At 39.8% G+C, this 20,179-nt stretch overlaps 1 protein-coding gene across 3 annotated transcripts; it reads right to left on the bottom strand.

Moving 5' to 3' along the window:
- Nucleotides 1-9,610: 9,610 nt before the first annotated feature.
- LOC148013746 (uncharacterized) lies at nucleotides 9,611-19,883 on the bottom strand. Of its 3 annotated transcripts, none has more exons than XM_087668347.1 (6): nucleotides 19,612-19,875; nucleotides 10,885-11,012; nucleotides 10,692-10,778; nucleotides 10,457-10,606; nucleotides 10,134-10,331; nucleotides 9,611-10,054 (listed from the first exon to the last, which is right to left on the bottom strand). In XM_087668347.1, the coding sequence occupies exons 1-6, from the start codon at nucleotides 19,691-19,693 to the stop codon at nucleotides 9,923-9,925; spliced, it is 777 nt and encodes a 258-aa protein (XP_087524473.1). In that variant the 5' UTR covers nucleotides 19,694-19,875; the 3' UTR covers nucleotides 9,611-9,922. The 3 variants fall into 3 exon arrangements, with proteins under 3 accessions (XP_087524473.1, XP_087524476.1, XP_087524477.1); XM_087668350.1 differs by having other exon boundaries at nucleotides 10,885-10,997; XM_087668351.1 differs by lacking the exon at nucleotides 9,611-10,054 and having other exon boundaries at nucleotides 10,149-10,366; nucleotides 19,612-19,883.
- Nucleotides 19,884-20,179: the final 296 nt, after the last annotated feature.

Genomic DNA, 20,179 nt, shown 5'->3' with positions numbered 1-20,179 from the left:
CCTTCAAGCAATAGGAATCCAATGCTTCACAGTACATACCTCTGTGTGACCATTGATGAAAATGACTGTCAGTCCTCTTCCTTTTCCAGCTCTTCAGGTCACTCTTCAAGTCTTCTTCTTGAGTGCATTCCACCAGTGAGCCCATTCATGGCTCTAATACCATGTTAGATTTCATGGAGGCAGGGAAGAGAGCAACACGGAGTGAAGCAACATGCTTCCTCTCTCTATTCTTCTCATTATTGATTTAGCACACTCATAGTGCATATACAACCTAAGGTCATAAAGACCATTCACACAAGAAGTAGAACCGACTTATTTAATATACCTAACTGATCTAGCCAGACTAGCTATGTCCAGCTCATGTCGGTCAAACACACATGAACGAGCTTGATATTCTAACAATTTTTGCCTCCTGCCTATATATGAGAAATTATGTATCCCTTCTATCCAATAGAAGTACCCGGTCCGAATCACATGGCACCATAATTTCCATCCATTATCTAAAATAGGATCTTCCAACGCCACTGATGTTCAGCTCACGGCAGTCTCTAGCTCCATTCTGGACTCGAAAAGGGGTGTCCAAACCTCCACTGACCCCAAGAGATCTAGGAGCAAGATACAATTTCCGCGGATGGCCTTTTCACCACTCGACCTTCAGCCCATGAATCAAGCAATGCCCGGCGTAAGCTTGGAGATGATCCACCTACATAAAATATCCTTTCTTAATTAATCCAATTAGGAATCAAGCACAATCAAGGCAATCAGGCCAATATCATCTTCCAAGAAAACATTCCTTTATATCCTATGGAAATTTGTCATCAGAGACCCCCACCATGAATTTACCATCAATCACAAGCACTTAAAGTAATCATCCAAACCACAATCCAACAATCAGTTGAATGTACAAGCATTTACGGAGTTATTTGATCAACCAACAAAAACCAATTGTATCTTTCCCAAATAATTCAAGAATAGACACGATAACAATTCCATCGTATATTTGCTCTCCCCCTTGGGATCAAAGAGCGATTCTATGCAAAGTTTACTTAACACTTGTATGCACAATTTTTAATGTCATTATTTTTACTATTATGCCATAAATAATCCCTAACCGATTCTTCCTTGTAATTGCTCTATCAACAAAATAAGCCATATGCAACTAGGTGCAATTAACTTCCCTTGATACATGCACTTTGCAAGCTCCATCTTTCGAATATGTGACATAAAATTTATCATTTTCGATGACCTATACTCGTGCATCATAGTATGGGGCCTAACGTATCTCATACGAGAATCAAAGTAATCATATATCAATTTGGAAATACATTACTTACAACCGGCACCGTAGTTTGATTGACAGTGATGCCTTCGCCCGAAGCTTCGTTGTTCGTTGTAGGATTGCCATCCGCACGCGACATTCTTTGCTTGGGGCCCATCATCCGCAAGTGGGTTCGACAGATAAGGAAGGAATGGATTTTGTGATGGAAGAATGTAAGAGAAGATGGCATAGTCGAAGACCAAGATAGAGGGAATCGAGCTAACTCTCACCCTTAGAGTCTCTCGAGGTAACCTCTCTCTCTCTCTCTCTCTCTCTCTCTCTCTCTCTCTCTCTCTCTCTCTCTCTCTCTCTCTCTCTCTCTCTCTCTCTCTCTCTCTCTCTCTCTCTCTCTCTCTCTCTCTCTCTCTCTCTTTGCCTCTCAGGGTCTCCTTGTGCTTTCTTGTGTCTCCCCATGCCTCATATTTATAGTGAATTAGAGAAGAGGACCTGACAAAAAGAGCTCTTGGTGGAGGGGATCTTTGAAAAATCACTGATCTGATGCTCAAATCATAGATCTGATGGTTCCATTGGCTCCAAAAGGGGGGTAAAACCCCAAGACACTTGCCAAGACACTAAATAGATACAACTCATATTACTCGGGTTAACTGTGGTTACAACAGTAAAGTTTATTCCAATACAAGTCGGGTTACATGTCGATCGAACTTCTAGAATTTCTAATCATCCTGAAGAGGTGTAGTAGGCTCTAGGTCTTCGTCTTCATCTAATTCCTCTATATATCCATAGATTGCTCCTATGTAGCATTGTTTCCTTGGAAGCTCAATGTCTTCTCGACTTAATTCAGGGTAGTCTGCTTGGACATGTCCTAGCTCATTGCAATGGAAGCATTGGCGGTAGGGACATCTCCTACCGATGTGCCCTATCTCTCCGTATGTATGGCATCTCTTGCCTTGATCTCGGGAATCCTCTTTGTCACAATTGTTCGAATTAAGTTCTTGGACAATTTGCTTTGGTCGAAGTAACGCATCTTGCAAGTGTGTTGGAGGCATTGCTTCAAGACAGTGATTCAAAGGAGTATTTAGGCCATGGTAAAACCTGGATACTTGCTATGCAATATCCATAGGTGGTGCGTATTTTAGTAGGGTTACAAACTTTGAGTAGTAGGCTTCCAAGGTTAATTCTAATTGCTTGAGCTTGAAGATGTCATTCATCCTCAAGGTTTGGTAGGTTGGCGGAAGGTATCATCCGCGTACAGCATCTTTCACTTGAACCCAAGTGACAGCAGCTCCAGAAATACATTGATCTTTGCACCATTGCTTCCACCATATTGGAGCCTCGCCAACTACCTTAAGTTTGGCTATCATTGCTTGATTTGTGGAGGCAGTTCTCGAAGCAGACAAATAATCATCCATTGACTCAATCCATATCTCTGCCTCTGTTGCGATGTCTATCCCTTCTCCATCAAACTTGGATGCCTTAATTTGCTTGAGAAGGAATTTCTTCTCTTGCATGTCAGCATTCATGGGTGCAAAAGGTGCCTGACAATCAAGCCATACCACTTAGGTTATTCTGTTTAGGATATGCCTACAAACCATACATTAATCAATCACATTACAAATTTTTTGCTCTGATACCAACTATAACGTGTCCACCTATCAACCGTCCAGGCACATTTTTAGCGGTCCATCGAGAGACGAGTCTAAGCAACGCCACCCAGCACTCCCATGGAATGTCATGGGGTTTGTCGCCTAAGGTTTCCCAAGTTCGTCGAAACGTCCACAGTCGAAACCCACTAGGATCAACCTAAAATCTGGATTCTTGGTGGTCAAGGTCTCTTGACAACGTTCTAGCTTCGGATCTTAGACATCCTACTTTACACAAAGATATCCAAGTTGAAGTTGACCCATACTGCACTTGACTCAAAGAGCATGGGAAATGAGAGGGATGCGCTACTCGACCTTTTTGCCCATAGGGTATAGTCGTGTTCCAGTCCCCTAAAACGGCATGAATCGGGGTTCTAACCTAACAATACCTAAAGATTGAATGTATGTAATACCTTGTGAGAAGCTTCCCAGTTCTCTAGGACTACACTGTCGTAGGACAAGGTAGTCCCGTTGCGGAGTTCTTCCCACCCGCTTCCTTTGATAGCTTTAGTTTTCTAATTAGGTCATATCACATTTATGTGTGACATTTAAAATCAACTTCCTTAATTAGGCCTTTTCGGGAACAGTGTTCATTTGCATAATTTATGGCACAGACACGAATACATAGCAATGTGACAAATAACTTCAAACAAGTTCCTTAACTTATCTTCAACTTAATCTTTGCCTCCTGCCCATACAGGAGAAATTATGTATCCCTTCTGTCCAACACAAATACCCAGTCCAAATCACATGGCACCATAATGTTCATCCATTATCTAGAATAGGATCTTCCAACACCATTAACGTTGGGCTCACAGCAGTCTCCAACTCCGTCCGTGACTCGACAAGGGGTGTCTAGAGCTCCACTGGCCCCAAGCGATCTAGGAGTGAGATACAATTTCCGTGGATGGCCTTTTCACCACTCCACCTTCGGTCCATGAATTTAGTACCCTCTCGGATTGAAATGTGGCGTGACCTTGGAGATGATCCACCTGTGTAAAATATCCTTCCTTAAGGCAATCATCCCAATATCATCTTCCAAGAAAACATTCATTTATTTCCTATGAAAATTTGTCATCATAGACCCCCGCCATGAATTTACCATCAATCACAAGCACTTGAAGTAATCATCCAAACCACAATCCAACAATTAGTTGAATGTTCAAGCATTTAGGGAGTTGTTTGATCAACCAACAAAAACCAATTATATCTTTCCCAAACAATACAAGAATAGACGCGATAACAATTCCATCTCATATTCGCTCTCCCCCTTGGGATCAAAGAGCGATTCTATGCAAAGTCTACTTAACACTTGTATGCACAATTTTTAATGTCATTATTTTTACTATTATGCCATGCATAACCCCTAACCGATTCTTCCTTGTGATTGCTCTATCAACAAAAAAGTCATATGCAACTAGGTGCAATTACTTCCCTTGATACATCCACTTTGCAAGCTCCATCCTTTCGAATATGTGAGATGAAATTTATCATTGTCAATGACCTATACTCGTGCATCATAGTATAGGGCCTAACGTATCTCATACAAGAATCAAGGTAAGCATCTATCAATTTGGAAATACATTACTTACGACCGATACCGCAATTAGATTGACAGGCCCAAAGCTTCATTGTTGGTTGTAGGATTGCCATTTGCACGCGATATTCTTCGTTTTGGGGGTCATCGTACGCAAGTAGATTCGAGAGATAAGGAAGGAATGGATTTTGAGATGGAAGAACGTAAGAGAAGATGGCTTAGTCGAAGACCGGGATAGGGGGAATTGAGCTCTCTCTCTCTCTCTCTCTCTCTCTCTCTCTCTCTCTCTCTCTCTCTCTCTCTCTCTCTCTCTCTCTCTCTCTCTCTCTCTCTCTCTCTCTCTCTCTCTCTCTCTCTCTCTCTCTCTCTCTCTCTCTCTCTCTGTGCTTTCTTGTGCCTTCCCATGCCTCATATTTATAGTGAATTAGAGAAGAGGGCCTGCTTGGCTGACAAAAAGAGCTCTTAGTGGAGGGGATCTTGGAAAAATCAATTATCTGATGCTCAAATCATAAATCTAATGGTTTCATTGGCTCCAAAAGGGGGGTAAAACTCCAAGACACTTAATTAGAAATTTTTCAGATCACTCCTATTTCTCCCTATTCTAAGTGTTGTCTACTGCCTGAAAACTGCACTTGCGACGCATGCGATTTCACCAATCTCTTTTTTTTTTCTTTTTATAAAATCTCCAAAACTAACTATAAGATCACTTGCCTTTTTTTTTAATGGCATCTAGTTCTAGAAATCTCCATATCTTTTTAGGATAATATCTAAAATATGCTAGTTTTTTGCCCAAAAATCTAATATTTTTGGACCATCCATACTATACACATTAATACTAGTGATTAATATGGCTCATAACTCTCATTCACGTTGTAACTTCTGTGAAGGGTGGCTATGGTCCTTGTCAATCTAAGAAAAATATCGAATTATGACTCTTGGTTTTTTTTAACATGTATTTTTAATTAAATAAAAATGGTTAGTTATTAACATTAGTTAGTTTTTACTTTAGTTAGTCTTTAGTTAGTAATCTTACTAACTTATTAATTGACTAACTAACTTTTAAACTAATCAACTAACTTTTAATTGCGTGAAAATATTACAGTAATGCCATAAGCACTAATGCTGCTGAGGTGGCTTGAAATGCTCAAATGTAGACGGAGCTTTACTCCTAAAGAGGTTAACATGAAGATTGTTGATATAGCCCATACCTCTCATTGCTCTTACAATTCGAGGCTAGTATGATGCTAGAGGTAGTAATGACCGTCATGGTAAAGACCCATAGTAGAATAGGTCTAAGTCTAGATCTCGTGGGTCGGTTCGTAGTAAATCTCAATGTCCTAAGTCTTCACTTACATGCCATTATTGCGAGCAATAAGGACACATACTACCACACTTCCATAAGATACACCAAGATAAGCATGATAAAGACAAAGGAAAATTTTTGAATAATGGTAAATTATTGAATGATTAGCACATCACTAGATCCACTATCAAAATTAAAGACATACATTGGAGTACAAGTCACATTACATATTGGATGCTTCTTCGCTTTTGCTACCACACAATTGACTGATGCTCAGTCCTCATTCTCTCAATGTTGGTTACTTGATTTGAGGGATTTCTTTCATGTGACCCATCGCAATTGATTTTACACCTATCGTACCATTTAATATTTTGTCCAAGGGATGATCATGTATGTGACATCATTGGCATTGGTGACGTTTTCTTGCAATTTCCAATGGATGTGTCTTTTATTTTGCATGATGTACATCATGTCCCGACCTTGACAAAAAGCCTTATTTGTGGAAGTGAACAATTGGATGATGCTTCTTATCATGTCTCTTTTGTGATTCTTCTTGGAAGATTACTCATGGCAACCTCATTTCGCTAGGGATGCAAAAGTTAACAGCCTTTATCCCTTGATCGCTTCCAGATCTACAAAACATATGTTGGTCATCACTCAGCTTTTTCATGTATCTCTGTGTCATTGTCACCTTGGGCATATATCACTTAAAGTAATGAAAGTTTTGACTCATTTGGAATATCTCCCACCCTTGGAGTATTCTTGTTTTGATCCTTATTATTTCTTATATGGCAGGCAAGCTCATAATGTTGATAAGAAATCTGGCTCTATGCGCCTAGGTGAGTCGTTGGCTCTTGCTTACTCTGATGTTTATGGTCCCATGCATGTCAATCTCCTAGGGTGGAGCTAAATATTTTGTTGCGTTCACTGATGTTTGCTCATATAAAGTCTAGGCATATCCCATAAGGAAAAAAACAAATGTCTTAGCTACTTTTCAACGCTTGGTTACTTTGGTTGAGAACCAGTCTAAGCATAGGCTAAAATACCTATGAACAAATAATGGTAGTGAGTATGTATCATATGCTTTTGAGCAATTCTAGGATGATCAGGGCATTAGATGTCAATTGACCACTTATTATATCCCACCTTAGAATGGTATTATTGAGCACATGAATAGGACCATTTAGGAGAGGGTTTGTAGTATGATGTCATGCAAGTCTACCTCATATATTTTGGGTTGAGATAGTTACCACTGTAGTTCATTTGATTAAAAGAGCCCCATGCACTGTTGCTAGTGCTAGAGTTGTCTAGTAAACCTCCTTTGTATGTAAACTTGAGAGTCTTTGGATGTGAGGTGTTCCACCATATTCCCAAGACAAGTGCAACAAGTTGGATTTGAAGTCTGTCAAATACATCTTTCTTGATTTTTGCACATTCCAAGTGTATTCTTCCAAACCTACCTAGATTATTTGATGGTTGAATGAGGAAACACTATCTTCTCTAATTGTCAAACTCTATGTCCAAACCTCCCAATCTACTCTTACATACTAGGGTGCCTTGGTATGCCTTATAACAACCAACTAAATCATCAATTAACTTGGAATACAAATGGTTTAGGTATACACTTCAACGTTCTTTTGATATCAATATCCAAAAATGTGACCCATTGATCTTCTCTATCAAATAAATTCTTTGGAAACTTCCTTCAAACTTTAGTCATATCTCTATGCATCTCTTCGACATTAACAATATCAAGAGATGGAAATCATTCACCTAACAGTACTCTATATCATTACCAATTGAAGAAATTGTGGCTTGGAAGGATTGAGTGGTGATGTGCTCTTCTTTTAAGAAGGGGTAGCCTTGCGAAACCCATTCATCTACAGTAGGAAGGGAAATTTAGATTATATTTATTAAAAACCATTGCATCTTACATATGAGCATTTATTTCAAGCTTTACTTTGAACCTCTTATGCAATAGACATACATTGCACATAATAGAATAGGTAAGAGTCAGAAAACAAAAAATATAGCCTTTTTGAGAGAAAAAACTAATTTTTACCTTCTTAAGAGTGACTAACTCATTTTGTGCATAGTTGATTCATACCACATCCGAGGATTAAGGCAAGCTTTAGTGTTCTTCATGAGTAGAGCACCATAAGAAGCTCGCACAAAAAGAAAGGCTCAATTACATGAGCAAGCATGCACAATGATCATAGCTTGCAACAATGCCACTTTCTTACATAGAGTTGAGGATGCATGACTTTCAAGCTTCAAGTTAGACTAAAACTTATTTCATCGTGCTTTCTCATGTTGTAATATATAAGAGACATCTAGCATGTAGTATCATAGACTTGTTCTAGACATTGTGCACAAGCTTTTGGATGTTTTTCTTACTTGCCAGAAGAGCATCAAATAGGAGTAAAACATGTATCTTACCTCAAGCAAACTCAAAGGTTCCTCCCATGGCTTGTTTGTGGCTTTGGCTATAAGACTTGCACTTATAATAGCTAGAACTAGGCTAAAGTTTTGCTTCCCTACTTGCTTGTTTCAAAACATAATGATTCCTTGACCTCAAACACTCAAATTTGTGCTTGTGAAAGTTTACCTAGAGGCACTTTCAAAAGTTGAACTCAAAACAAAAACTCATAGCCTTCCAAAGCATTATTAATCTCAAAGTTGATGTAAATTGCCTACCTAAGCACTGCACCTTGATGTTTAGAGAGCTTTACCTTGTGATCCTTTGGCCCATTCACATTCATACTCCTAGCCTCATGGTAAAGAAATATAATATCTTCAACAAATAAGATATTACATAAGGTGATTTGCACACTCGAACACCTTGTGGTGTGAGCCTCCTTGTACCTAGCTTACACACTCTATTGGTTACTAGCCTAGCATCTAGCTCTCACCTTAACTGTCACTTAGGTCCAAAACCCCAAAGTGTCTTGCTCCTAACAACGTTACCTTGAGGGATAGTGAGTTTACCACAATGCTAACCTCTTCACCTCCCACATCCACTTGGACCTCACAACTAGAGACTCTCTTCTTACACACACATTGTTGTAAACACTACTTTGGGTTTGGGACTCAATGCCTTGCTTGGTGCTTCTAAGACACTCCTTTTTTCAATAAGATTTGGCTCAATATAATGTTAGATTTTTGCCTTGAGCCTAGGATTTGGACACTTCTTTGACTCCTTTACATGAGGCTAGACAGTTATAAAATTTTTGGCAACATGATTATGGAAAGGATAATTCCATAGGGAGGTATTTAATACAATATCATGAGATTTGTGTTTGTTTCGATATATTGTTAGAGATTCATGTATACAGCTCATTTCTCCTACATATGAAAATCACTGGGGCAAAAAGAAACAGGGTGAATCAGGCTACCTCTTGGGACTCTCATCCACACACACACACTGTGTATGTGGGTAAATAAAAAACTTCTGCACCTGCATGCATGCCTGTGCATGTGTGGCACATGTAAACTAGTGCAACTATTGCATGCCTGCATGTGTGCACACATGTAAAATACATCAACCATCTTTGAACTAAAATTTTGAACTCCTAAACCACCATGCTACCATAACCATTGTAAAACCATATGTCCTTAATCAATGCTGATAAATCACATAAAATCAAGAACTGCTGTTAGGTGCACCACAAAACACACTTACAATCTTGAACACTTTGTCATGTCGGAATGCTGAAAAGGTGAAATTCCCTTCAAAAGCTTAGAGTTTGCACCTTCACAACCCTCAACACCACTAGTTACACCTCCCTATTGAGCTAAAAGATTTACATAATTACAGTTAAAATATTCTATATCCCAAGACCGCGATAATGAGAAGACATCAAAAGGAAAAGTTTACAAAGTGCATACTGTACAACTCTTTCAATAGGAGTAATGGTTTGGGCTTTACAGCTCTTTTCAAATTTACTATGGATCCTGTAATAGACCAGATTGGCCCAACTGCTTGCCAAGAATGTACAAAACCTAGACATTACAATTTACTTTAGGGTGATTCTGTTATTCGGCCCTGCCTGCCTTTTGACAAGAATCACAGACTGCTCTCCAAAGTGCATGATGGTTGCATGATCAACTTAACTCGCAACTAAGGTCCAACTGCTTATGGCCAGCTTCTCTGACAATCAAGACTAACCTGCTGGTGTAGTTATCATTGTACTACTTGGGACCCTTTTCGAGCACTCTGTCACATAAGCCCTGTAATCCTCAAGAAGCTTGTTGTTCACTTTCTCTTTCATTGATTGAAGCAACCGAGTTAGAACCTGCACTGCACAGCGTCAGGAGCCCACAATTCTGGTCTTAAATCAGTGCAGAGACAACATCCTTTCCAAAAGAACTGACCGTTTCTCCAACACTCCTGAATGCTTCATGCGGAATCATCGCAAGGGATGGAGGAACAGCAAACTTAACACTCATTTCCAAATGCCCTTTCAGGCGTGATAACGGTCCCCTTCTCTCAGAAAACAAAACACCATTTATGCTCAAGATGAAATCTGAAGGCTTCAACACATAATCCAGTCCTCGCAGATCCCATTTCGTCTGCAAGTCAAGTTCACGTCTGGGAAGTCATATTCCTGAGCAATGATGAAAAATCAAAGTAGATTTCTGAGCAATCAAATAACTACATCACAGATCAATTTGTCGACTGCAGTAATCCTACTTACTGCTTCCAATGTAAGAACCCTCTCAACACCTGTGGGTATAGTAATAGGGAGTTCTCTTTTTGGTGGTTGGACTACTATTCGCATGTCCACAACAGGATTCACAGATAGAAACAGAAACTCAAGTGGAAGCATATAAACCCGCCACTCCTCCTAGACAAAGAAAGGAGTGATCAATAGCATTCACATCGTTAACTGTTACAGCAGGGGTAAATGTTGAAGGGTCTTATTAGATTACATCATTGAGCTTCTCACACCGCTGTTTGTCTGGAAAAAGGGCTTCAAAAACCCTTTGACGATCTTGCAAATATGTTTGGAAAGGAACCTGGAAAAACAGCATTAGTATTAACAGCACAGTACCTAGGAACCTTTGAAAAATGAAGGCCAGTTCTTTAAACAAGTTCTGTATTTAACACCATTTGCTGATTTACCTGTGAAAATTCACGCATTGGGAGATCAGTCCCGAGACTTGATGAAAACCTCGCATGATTCTCCATTTGACTGGAAACTACAAGCTGGTGCTTCCTTGTTGTTTGTATGCTACCTGAGAGACCTGGCCCTAAGTTTCAAAGATATAAAGCACCTTCTCAACGGAAAACTCCAAAATATACTTCAAACTTCCATGTGAGAATGTATCTCCATAAACATACAGTAGAGACGCAAATGTAATTGAGAATTTGCCCGTACTGTCATTCCTGAAGTTCTACACTTGAAAATGAGACATTATTCCTATGGCTTACAACAATGATGGCAAGAGACCATTTACAAAGCACCAGGATGCATATCCTATAGTATGAACCACAGTAAACTGTATTACCATCCCTTAGACGCCCTGCACTTTGCTTCATTCTATTATCAAACTACTTCTAGGCAAGGTGAAGGGAATCCTTCCGCTTAGACCATACTAGCATATCTATCCAAAGGTGTGGTACAGTCCACTACCTTCCTAGCTTGGGGCTCAGGTAGGTAAAAGAGGGCAGACAATCCAGTACATACGATTGTGAATGAGGATAGATATTACAGCACCTAAGCCATTTGTTCCCATGTTTGACCTATCCAACAGAAAATTGGCATACTGGATCATTGTGTGCCTTTCATTTGGTCATGTCCATCTGATAGATAGGCCAACAGTGATAGGATGCTGCAAGAAATACAAGCAACCGAATGATAAGAATCCTGGTTGTAAGAGTGAGGTCTCTCTAAAGTCAATGCCCTCCTATTGGACATCCCTTAATCATAAGGTGTACCTCGTACCTGTCCAAGGCACCATTGGAGCAAAACCCATTCCAGACTACGGAATGAAATTCCTACTCCAGGGCTTGTCCCCACTCATGCACAAAAAGGTCCTTTGAAACTGTAGAGGTAAAGGTAAGCATGACTCGCAGGGAAGGATGACATCTGATCTTAGCAAGCAGGACCATCGTTAGGCAAAGTAGAGACCACAGGATCCTTTATTTTCTTGGCTTCAAAATTAACAAATTCAAGAGAGAGAACCACAAATTTATTTGGCTAAAAGTTAAATTGGAGATTTCCTTGTGTGCATCAAAACATCTTACATGGTAGGTATATTTTTAAAAAACCCTTTTTTGAATCTTGTGATGCAAACAAAGCAAATGAGAGCCTATGTAATGTTGTAAAAAACTATAAAAGAAGAGGGAATCATATATAAATAAAGGTTATTGAGTTTGCACTGTCTTTAGTGTTTTTGGCATCTCTAGTGCATCCAAAGCAGGCCAAAACTGACGAAATGGGGCAATCACATTTCATAGCACACATGGCCTTTCGAGCTTGGGCCGTTTCTATCCCTCTAAGTATCTTATTTTAATGCTTCAAAACTTCTTTTTGGGGTATTGGCCTGCTTTGGATGCAACATTGAATTTCTTGCCAAACTAATCAAGAAAGGTAATTTAGTTTTGGGAAGATGTGAGTAGGATATCCTTCTCATGGATTGAGGTAGTATCGATGACACTAAAACATAAGAACTTCAAAAATTTAACTTGTTGAGCATCCCCTTGAGAAATCTATTCTTTGAAAAACTAAAAACTTTTTCCAAGTAAAAGTAGACTCTCTCGTTAGGAGATCTCCATTTTTCCCACCAACCTAAAAGGCCCCAAAATCAGATTAGAATTCTTCTTAGTATCTAAGCATTGTCAATTATTGTAATATTGAAGTATCGTCTCATGCCATGGAAGAATGGTCCTCCTGGATGAAAAGAGAGGGTTGGGAGGGTGTGTCACAAGGACATGAAGATTTGATGTTTTGCTTAGCATTTGATTAAGTTGTTGATCAAATGTGCAAGTTAGCTCCTCGATTAATGTGCCCGCTCTCAACTCTCTTTCTCTATCTGCTTCCACCTCAACTCTACAAACTGGTATCAGAGCTGATGGCTCACGCCAGCCGACAGTGCAATTGTCACCATTGTGACCAGGCGTAACTGTCTAGCGGCTGTTGAAGAGCAAGCAGCCAGTCGACAGCACACAAGGGAGCAAACAGTCGACAGGGACCAACGTAATGGGCACCAAGTGACAGGGTCAGGTACAGGCATAACTGGTCAGGTGCAGGCGTAACTGGCCAGGTGACGACTTCACGAGGGGCCAGACAACTGACTACTGCGCAACGAGACTGGAGACTTCACGAGGGGCCAAGTAACGGGACTGCTGTGTAACAGGCGGCAAGGGACTGCATGAGAGTCGACAGGCACGCAACGCGGCCACACAGACGACGGACAAGTCAACGGCTCCAATACCTTTTTCTTAAAATTAGAAATTTCTCAGTCTAATTTACTTCCCCTCATGCGGGTGTTCATGCGAGCAAGCACAAAGCACGAATCTGTGCCAATTTGCTCCATAAAATTTGGGGCTTTTCCCAGATTTGGGGCCTGGGACACATATTTCAGTGACTTCTGAACCATAAACTGAAGACATTGAGTGCACAGGTCTTGGAAATTTTGAGGATTCTCAAATGCAAGTGAAATTTTTGCTTGGATGAGCCAATTTCTTGGAAATTGTGCACTTTTGGACCTTGAAATTTGGGGCTTTTGCAGAAATCGTGAAATTTCTGCAACATTAGCCCGTACTTGATGCTCGGGAAGATGTATTTATGCAATTGGAGCAAATTCAGTGCAGAAATTTTGGGGCTTTTCACATTGTGATGTATTTTGAGTCGTTTTGAGACTGGACAGTGAAATTTGCAGCAGATTCACACTGAGTGGGAGTCTTTTGAGTTTTGGATGCTTCAAATGTTGAAAAAGGGAAAAAGGGCAGCTTTTCTTGGTACATGTATTGTTGAATATTCACTATGCAGTGAAACAATGGTGATGTATTTTGAGTCGTTTTGAGACTGGACAGTGAAATTTGCAGCAGATTCACGCTGAGTGGGAGTCTTTTGAGTTTTGGATGCTTCAAATGTTGAAAAAGGGAAAAAGGGCAGCTTTTCTTGGTACATGTATTGTTGAATACTCACTATGCAGTGAAACAATGGTAAATACAGCATTTGGGCCATTGCATTTGGGAATTTTGGTGATGTATTACTGAACTGAGAGCTGTCCTTAATGCAAATGTATCAGATTTGATTCGTGCATATACTGTAATCAATACTTGAGACTGAATTTTGCAACTAAACATCTGCTTCTTGGACACCTTGGAAGTACAAGAGTGTGTACTTGTTGTTACAATTCAGCAACCTTGCTATTGGCTGAAAGCATTCAGTCCTTTATTGCAGTTGTGTATTGCTAAAATGGCTGGCAGTGCATCTATGTCTGACACAAAGAATCTCTTTGAGATTTATAAATTCGATTGCATTGGTTTTGGTCTTTGGAAAGATTGTATGCAGGGTACTCTTTCTAAAGGATTGTGATGATGCTTTAGAAGAACATAAGACTGTTACTTTATCAAATGAGGATTGGGCTAAATTGAATAAAAATGCCATTACTTACATTAAAATGGCCGTCACAGATGATATCTTGGTTGATATAAAGGGGCTTGATACTACCTATGTAGTTTGGGAGAAACTCAAGGCTACTTATGAGAATACAACTCCTGTCAATCAGATACATCTCATACCGAAGTTGGTCAACTTGAAGCTTGATGAGTTCAAGACTGCCTCAAAGCATTTGAATGCTTTCACCAATATTTTGAGTCAGTTTACAGGATGCAGGTTTGCCACCTTTTGATCCTAGATTGAGGGCTATCTTCTTGCTCGTGACCTTGCCTGATTCATGGAAAGCATTGGATGTGTCATTGAGCAATAACCCCAACTTGGCATTTCATAGTGTACCTAATTCTATTCTAAATGAAGAGATTAGACGCAAGGCAAGTGGGAAAAATAGTGGATTAGCCTACAATGTAAGAGGAAGAACTGAAAAAAAATATAATGCTGCAAATAAAAACAAAAATCGCAACAAAAGCAAGGAAAAACAGCAAGATGTAACTTGTTATCAATGTGGTCGCAAAGGGCATAAAAAGCCCAATTGCAAGTACTTTAAAAAGGAACAAGAACACAAGAAGCTGGCTAATACAAAAGGTAAAAAGAATGACAAGAATGGCAGCTCTACCCCTAAAGAGACAGAAAAAGTAAATGTGGTATCTAGTGTTGTTATTGAGGAAATAGAAGAGGATAAAGATGTTGATTTGCTGATTGTATTTTCAGATCCGCTTGCTATGACAGTGGAGGACATGTATATCACTAAAACAAATGTGATAGATGCTTTGTTGTTAGGTCATGATGGTTTGTCACAATCGTGGATTGTCGACAGCGGTGTTTTTTTTCATATAACTCCATCTCTGGAGTGTTTCTCTACTTATGTAGATAGATGCTTTGTTGTTAGGTCATGATGGTTTGTCACAATCGTGGATTGTTGACAGCGGTGTTTTTTTTCATATAACTCCATCTCTGGAGTGTTTCTCTACTTATGTAAAAGGTAATCTTGGAAACGTCTACCTTGGCAACAATCATATATGTGATATTGAAGGAATGGGCACCATACACCTGGCTCTAGAAAATGGTCAAGAATTGATTATTCATGATGTTAGGTATATACCTAGTATCAAGAAGAGCTTGCTTTCTGTTGGACAACTAGACAGCAAAGGTTACTTCACTACTTTTGGTGGTAGTGTGTGGAAAATACAGAAAGGATCTATGCTAGTCACGAGAGGTGGTAAAAAGGAGACTCTGTATTATCTCTATTGCAAGGCACTTCCTAGACAGTTTGTTGCAATTACTAAAGTACAGTCACACATGGAGTTATGGCACAAGCGTCTTGGACATATGAGCCAAAAGGGTTTGCAATCACTCTCTTCACTTAGAACAGTTTATGTGAAAAACTCAAAGCTCAACTTTTGTGATGATTGTATTCTTGGTAAACATGTAAAGAGTCCATACTCTCATAGAGCCTCTAGGAAGGCATGTATCTTGGATTTAGTCCATTCTGATGTTTGCACCATGCCAATAAAAATTCATAGTGGTTTCCGTTATTTTGTGTCTTTTATTGATGACCATTCTAGGAAACTATGGATCTACTTGCCTAAGCAGAAAAGTGAGGCATTGGATGCTTTTAAAAGGTTTTATACATTGGTTAATACTCAAAAGGCTTAAAGTTAAAATGCATAAGAACAGATAATGGGGAAAGTATATATCTAAAAAATTCAATAAGTTTTGTGATGACAATGGGATTAAACGAGAGCTTACAGCTCCTTACAATCCATCATCTAATGGTGTGGCTAAGCGAATCAATCACACGTTATGTGAGAAGATTCGGTGCATGTTGTCCCTAACTAATCTCTCACAATTGTTTTGGGGAGAGGCACTTAAAACCGTGATGCATATTTGCAACCCATCTCCACATCGTGCACTTGAAAGTGGCATCCCTTAAGAGGTTTGGTCTAGCAAACCTGCTTCATATGACCACTTGAGAGTCTTTTGCTGCAAATGCTATGTGCATATACCTGTTGATAGCAGAACCAAACTTAACATGAAATCTCATAGAGACATCTTCATGGGTTATGGAGATGAAGGTGAAATGGGCTATAGAGTTTGGATTCCAAGCATGAAAAATGTGCTACGCAGCCGGGATGTGGTATTTAATGAGTCAAAGCTGTTTGAAAAATGTCACATCTAAAGACTCAAACGAAAAGAAAGTTAAATTTCAGCATGATCAATTACTTGAGCAACCATCAGCCACTGAAAATTCAGCTCCTTTTGATGCTAATTATGAAAATCAACATATCATTATTGAGCCAGATAAAAATGGGCAACTAGGGGATGCTGAACATCAACTTGAGCACCAAAATCAGCATGCTGAAAATGAATTACAGCAATCTGAAATTGTATTGCAGCAACCTAAACATGCAGTTCAGCAGCCAAACAATGAGGTCTTTGACATTCCCTTGGATGTGGATCCATTACCTAATAACACAAATCATTGGGTAAGAAGGTTTACACGTGTCAAAAGACCTATACAAAGATTTGATCCTTCTTTGGACTGCATTTTGCTCACAGATGAAGGCGAGCCTCTCACAAATAAAGAGGCCTTATCATGTGAATTTAAAAAAAAAGGGAGAGCTAGCTATGCAAGAAGAAATGAAGTCATTGTATCAGAATGATACTTGGGATTTGGTTACATTGCCCAAGGATAGAAAAGCCATTCCTAACAAATGGGTCTATGAAATCAAATGTGTGGATGGCAAGCCCAAATACAAAGCCAGACTTGTGGCTAAGGGCTATACACAAAAGGAGGGCGTTGATTTCAAGAAGTGTTTTCTCTTGTTGTCAAAATGGCCACTCTTGGAGTGTTATTTGCCATTGTAGCATCTATGGATCTTGAACTTGATCAGATGGATGTTAGAACTGCATTTCTGCATGGTGATCTGGAAGAAGAGCTGTACATGAAACAGCCTAAAGGCTTTGTTATACAAGGAAAGGAGCATTTGGTATGTAAAGTTAAGAGAAGCTTGTATGGTTTGAAATAGGCTCCTAGACAATGGTATAAAAAGTTTGAGGCCTTCATGCTCTCACATGGATTTAGAAGTAGCGCCGATCACTGCTTATATATTAAGAAAGCTGATGATGGGAGCCTCATTATACTTGTGCTTTATGTGGATGATATACTTATTGCTCGTAAGCATAAAAGCCAGATTAATGCATTGAAAAGATAGCTGAATTCAGCCTTTTTCATGAAGGATTTGGGTGCAGCTGAACATATTTTGGGCATGCATGTAACAAAGATAGATAGCAACAGCTCTTATTTCTCTCACAAGAAAAGTACATCAGCAAAGTACTTGATCGTAATTCTATGGCTGATGCTAAGTCTCTTGGTGTACCTTTTCCACTTATCTTAAGCTTAGCAAAGCAAATTGCCCAAAAGATGATAAGGCAACCAATACTATGAAGGGTGTTCCTTATGCTTCAGCTTGTGATTCACTCATATGCTATGGTTGCCACTAGACTTGACATTGCTTATACCGTGGGAGTTGTAAGCAAGTTCATGTCAAATCCTGGCAAAGCACATTGGAAAGCAATGAAATGTATCTTACAGTACCTTAAGGGCACACAAAGAAAATGTATTTGCTATGGCAAGGGTACGTTAGATCTGCAGGGGTATTGTGATGCACACATGATAGGTGACTTGGATACTCACAAGTCTACTAGCAGGTACATCTTTAGTATTTACCTTGGCTGGTGGGGCGGTTTCTTGGTGCTCTAGATTGCAAAAAATAGTAGCACTCTCTACCACTGAGGCTGAATATATTTCAGTCATTGAAGCTTCAAAAGAAGCAGATTGGCTTGGTCAGTTGGTCAAGGATTTTGGGCTGCCCACCAAAACACTTGTACTTAGATGTGATAGCCAGAGCGTTGTATGCCCGGCTAAGAATGCCATGTTTCATGCACGTACCAAACATATTGATGTTCGGTATCATTTTATCATACAGGTTCTCGATGATGGTCGCAGGTTCATGTCAAATCCTGGCAAAGCACATTGGGAAGCAATGAAATGTATCTTACAGTACCTTAAGGGCACACAAAGAAAATGTATTTGCTATGGCAAGGAACGTTAGATCTGCAGGGGTATTGTGATGCACACATGGTAGGTGACTTGGATACTCACAAGTCTACTAGCAGGTACATCTTTAGTATTTACCTTGGCTGGTGGGGCAGTTTCTTGGTGCTCTAGATTGCAAAAAATAGTAGCACTCTCTACCACTAAGGCTGAATATATTTTAGTCATTGAAGCTTCAAAAGACGCAGATTGGCTTGGTCGGTTGGTCAAGGATTTTGGGCTGCCCACCAAAACACTTGTACTTAGATGTGATAGCCAGAGTGTTGTATGCCCGGCTAAGAATGCCATGTTTCATGCACGTACAAAACATATTGATGTTCAGTATCATTTTATCAGACAGGTTCTCGATGATAGTCTAGTCACCCTGAGTAAGATCAAATCACAGGATAACCCTGCAAATATTCTCACCAAAAGTCTTGCAAAAGCTCCACATGAGCATTGCATCAAACTTGTGGCAACTGTGGTTAAAGGTTCGCTTCATACCTTTAAGTGGGAAGTTGTTGGGTGTAAAGGCCCTTTACACGCTCTCTTGTGTATATATTACTTCACACATGTGAACTCACCTAGCGGGTGTAAGTATACCGTACCCTAAGTATAAATACATTCTTTTATTCTTTGTGTGTACCACACTAGTACACACCTATCCGTCGACTCACTCTTACTCTATCTCATTGTTAAATACTATTTAGTTTTCAGCCAGCATTAAATGCGCCTGACACAGAATGGCAATGACCTCTAGCTATGAGCTCCATAACCCCGGATATGTACCATGCTAGCATTGATCTCAATATACGAAATGCACTCGAATTGATCTCTATAAAAATGCACTGTGCTTCCTACCGGAGGGAATCGGTCTGCAATTTAAGGCTACAGACAGTATGATTCCTCCCGATGCAATATGTGCCTTGATGGTAGAAACCGTACTGGAACGCGGTTCAATTTAAGCTCTTTCGTGTCGACTATCTTGAGTAATGCCCGCATGAGTACTTTGAGGAATGACAACTAATTGAACCCCAGTAAGACGTTTTGCACACAGTTATATCGCATCTTAAGACAGTTATAAGCAGCAAGATTTCACTCATGATAAGCAGGGAAAACGTTGTACCTGGGGAAGGGGACAAGGATGTGCCGCAGTGGAAGGATGTGCCGCGGTGATAGGGAAGTCGGATACCGCAGGCTCCAGCCATGGCCGCCTCGATTCCTCCTCCTCCTCCTCCTCCTTGCTTTCTAGAGTTTGCTTGCTTCTGCGTCTGCTCGCAGCCCTGCAGTGAGGTAGCTACAGCAGACAAGCCTCATGGTGGCCAGTTCCACGAGTGCATAATGATTGTATGGCTCAGATGGAAGGGTAAGCGTACGTGGCTTCTGGATGGATGCCTTGTTATTATTACAATACAATTACAAGAAGTATAATAAATATAGCTACTATAATAATAATATTATTATTATTATTATTATTAACTGGTAACTCATAACTAATAATCACCAGCGGCATGAAAGACAAGGGTCTCCGAGTTTCATGAGGTCTTGAGTTCAAGCCCTAGGGGCAACTCAAGGGTATCTTAATAATGTAAAATTACATTACACAAAAAAACTATTAATAAGTAGCAGTTATAATAACATTAACCATCTTAGTCCTTCCTATATCCTTATTTGTTAGCTAAAATTTAATTACA

Source organism: Lygodium microphyllum, chromosome 26 (assembly GCF_053477565.2).
Source record: "Lygodium microphyllum isolate KBCC chromosome 26, Lygodium_microphyllum_v1.1.10, whole genome shotgun sequence".
In the NCBI taxonomy this organism is placed as follows: Eukaryota; Viridiplantae; Streptophyta; class Polypodiopsida; order Schizaeales; family Lygodiaceae; genus Lygodium; species Lygodium microphyllum.
This window is presented reverse-complemented; position numbering and strand designations above follow the sequence as displayed.